The sequence below is a fragment of the Charadrius vociferus genome, unplaced genomic scaffold, assembly GCF_000708025.1.
Source record: "Charadrius vociferus isolate BGI_N301 unplaced genomic scaffold, ASM70802v2 scaffold1, whole genome shotgun sequence".
In the NCBI taxonomy this organism is placed as follows: Eukaryota; Metazoa; Chordata; class Aves; order Charadriiformes; family Charadriidae; genus Charadrius; species Charadrius vociferus.
The window spans coordinates 4,498,437-4,501,224 of record NW_009647680.1 but is presented as its reverse complement, the minus strand read 5'-3'; the positions used below and the strand labels follow the sequence as shown (position 1 = coordinate 4,501,224).

The following is a 2,788-nucleotide window of genomic DNA, read 5'->3' as shown; positions in this document are numbered from 1 at the left end:
GTGCAAAGTCCAGACACCGAGGAACACTTCCCCACATGGCTTCGCTGCTGCGCCTCCATCCTGCTGCTCCGCTCAGGGCAACTCCTGAGGAGAAGCTGCCAAGGCAAAGACCAAACTCATTTTCACTCGTTACACATACAACGTGCCTATACACCACCTGCTAGCAAAATGCTTCCCTCTGAACACTGATGGTCGTAGACCCCTTTACAGAGCTTGTGTTGCGAGCTGAAAATTAGTGCCTTTCCTATTAAAATAAAAAAGGTATTCATTGGAAAGCTGTAAACCGAATCAAATCCACTGCGCTAAATACAGGTGGATCACGAGCATGAGAGATGCTGAGCCATCTTGCGTCTGTGTGTGCTGCAGACACTACAGGGCATTGCTCCCAAACTTCTGCTGAAGGTTAAGGGGCAGGTTTTCCACAATTGTAAAGCAACACTGCTCTATTAAGATGCACCAGAATGATGCCTATTCCTGCCAGGTAAGAGCCTGGCTCCTGCTTAAATGTTGTCTTATCAGTAAAATAAGGTAAAGGGGGTAAAGAAGAAATAAAGGAAGTTGGACTGGCAACTGGATGGAGGAAAAAAAGTTGCTTCTCAGAACCAAAAAGTTTTAAAGTGCCTGTTTTGACCTCTACCCCTTCCACAGTATCTACGAGCAGAGTGGCAAATGGCTGTGGGGACAAGAAGGGAAGGGGAGATTACATTGGGATGTTTCAGCTCCTCCCCCTTGGAATTTCCTGAAACCATACTGCAGCTCCTGCGAAGTTTCTATCTGCACATGTGATGCAAAGAGCCACGGTAATGAAGGCTTCATTCTTACTCTGCTGCAGATCTGGCCTGATCCTGCTTTCAGCGACATCAGTGCAAACAAGCGTGGCCCCAGGGATGGTACTCAAAGGATCACAGTCAACCAAGCATACTCTGGGACCTCTAAAATTGGATTTCAACCTGCTGCGTTGTAAAATAATCAGTAAGAGCATCTGAACGCTTGAAGTATTTGACATTCAGGGCATGTGAGTGCAGAGTGAGCGCAACTTCCACGTTGAGCACGTGCTACAATGAAATATCATATCCTGTCTGCTCCTGTTAATCGCTTTTCTTGCTCCATCCTTCTGGCTGCACAAATCACACTTAACTTATTTTGCAAACTCACTGTACGCTGAATCGATGCAAGATAGAGGCTTCTCCACGTACAGCTGTTTGCTTGTCAAAAGGCTGTGATTTACATCACGTCAGAGTCTGTCCACAGGTGCTACACAGTTCTTCCATTCAGGGGGGGAATATTCACATCCATTACAGAAGTAGACTAGCGAGAGTAACGCTCTGTATTTTAAATACAGAATCCCAATTCTGCAATGTACAAAATCTTTAATATGGAGTGTTTCCACCCCAAAGCCATGAGATTTGTATACCAACAAAAGCAATAGTCTTTGTAATACACTACGTTTTGTCATTTGGATTAACCTGGGGTTTGGTTTACTGATCCAGCTTCAGAGGACTGAAGTGGAAGAAGTTCAAAGGTTCCACAGATTCTTCTTCCATCAGCTTTTAAAGCAACTGTGTTTCTCCCCAGCTTCTGTACTGTTTAATTAACAGAAACAAATCCAAAGAATCACAGCTGCTACAAATATTGTGCGAGTGCGTTTGGGTTTTAGCATAAGCACTTATTTTTTGTTGGTATACTGCTGCATCCATCATTTTCCAAAGTCTTAAATAATCATAAATAAGAAAATCTGTGCTATTCTTTGGTACATTTCTGTCTGTTTAAACCACAGCTGAACTTTTAAGTTGTACAAACAAAAAATTGCACTTTAATCTTCTAGAGTCTTGCTAGTCCAACAGACTTTCAGCTGAAGGATTCTTTATTATACTCAAACCTTGTCCCATAAGAGTTGCTGCTGTTGCTCAGTTTATGAAGTATCTTAGAGATTTTGTTTGGTCCACAACAGAAAACTCCAATGGTCTTCCTGTTCACAAAAAAAAAAAAAAAAAAAAAAAAAAAAAAAAAAAAAAAAAGAGAGAGAGAGAAAAGTTAGGACATTGCAAATAAATAGTAACTTCTAACAACAGACAGATTTGGATTCTGGCCTCACTGTATTATATATAAGCCAACTGTCCACAGATTTTAAGGTGACAACAGCTCACTAGATCATATAGTTAGTATTAGTGAAGCCACCAGATCTCTCCCAAGTATCCCCACAACCTGTTACTTATCTGACAAAGAAAAAAGTGCCTCATCTTCGTCTCAAGACACCGTGATGAAAAATTACTACTTCCCACTCTAATTTTTTCCAAGATTAATCACTTTTTTTTTTTTAAAAAAATGTGCCTCACTGCAATGACTTCATTAGTGTAACTCGTGATTTACACTGGCAGGAGATCTAGTCACTAACTGTGATTCGTTACACTAATGAAAACAGAGCACTACTAACCCATGATTATTTCTGGCAGCAGCAGAATAATTTTACTGTTTTAGTTTCACATTAGCATGCAATCTTTCCTTCAGCAACTGTATTGGAAAGTCTTACAGAAAGTCAAACACAGAATATGATCCTTGTTCATCACCCACAGCCACCCGACTTTTTCACACCACTCCATCGACAACAGCTCTTTGCTCTCTGGTCACCTTAAACACAGTCTGTAAGTCAGACTCACAGTCACACAGCATCTACGGGCTCAGGACAGTAGCCAGCATCAGAACACCAGCGGGACTGAGGCACTCGTGATATTCATCATCTCCCCTTTTTTGAAAGATGAGGAAAAGGGAAAGGAAAGAGCAGGGAAAG

General features: G+C 41.6%; 1 protein-coding gene across 2 annotated transcripts in view; it reads right to left on the bottom strand.

Annotated features, from left to right (window-relative positions):
* Positions 1-1,379: 1,379 nt before the first annotated feature.
* Positions 1,380-2,788, bottom strand: part of NOX4 (NADPH oxidase 4) — a 106,691-nt gene continuing 105,282 nt past the window's right edge. For both annotated transcript variants that reach the window (XM_009881185.1, XM_009881186.1), the window contains one exon: positions 1,380-1,969. In XM_009881185.1, coding sequence (XP_009879487.1) covers positions 1,849-1,969 — 121 coding nt within the window. In that variant the 3' untranslated portion in view covers positions 1,380-1,848. The remainder of the gene's footprint in view (positions 1,970-2,788) is intronic.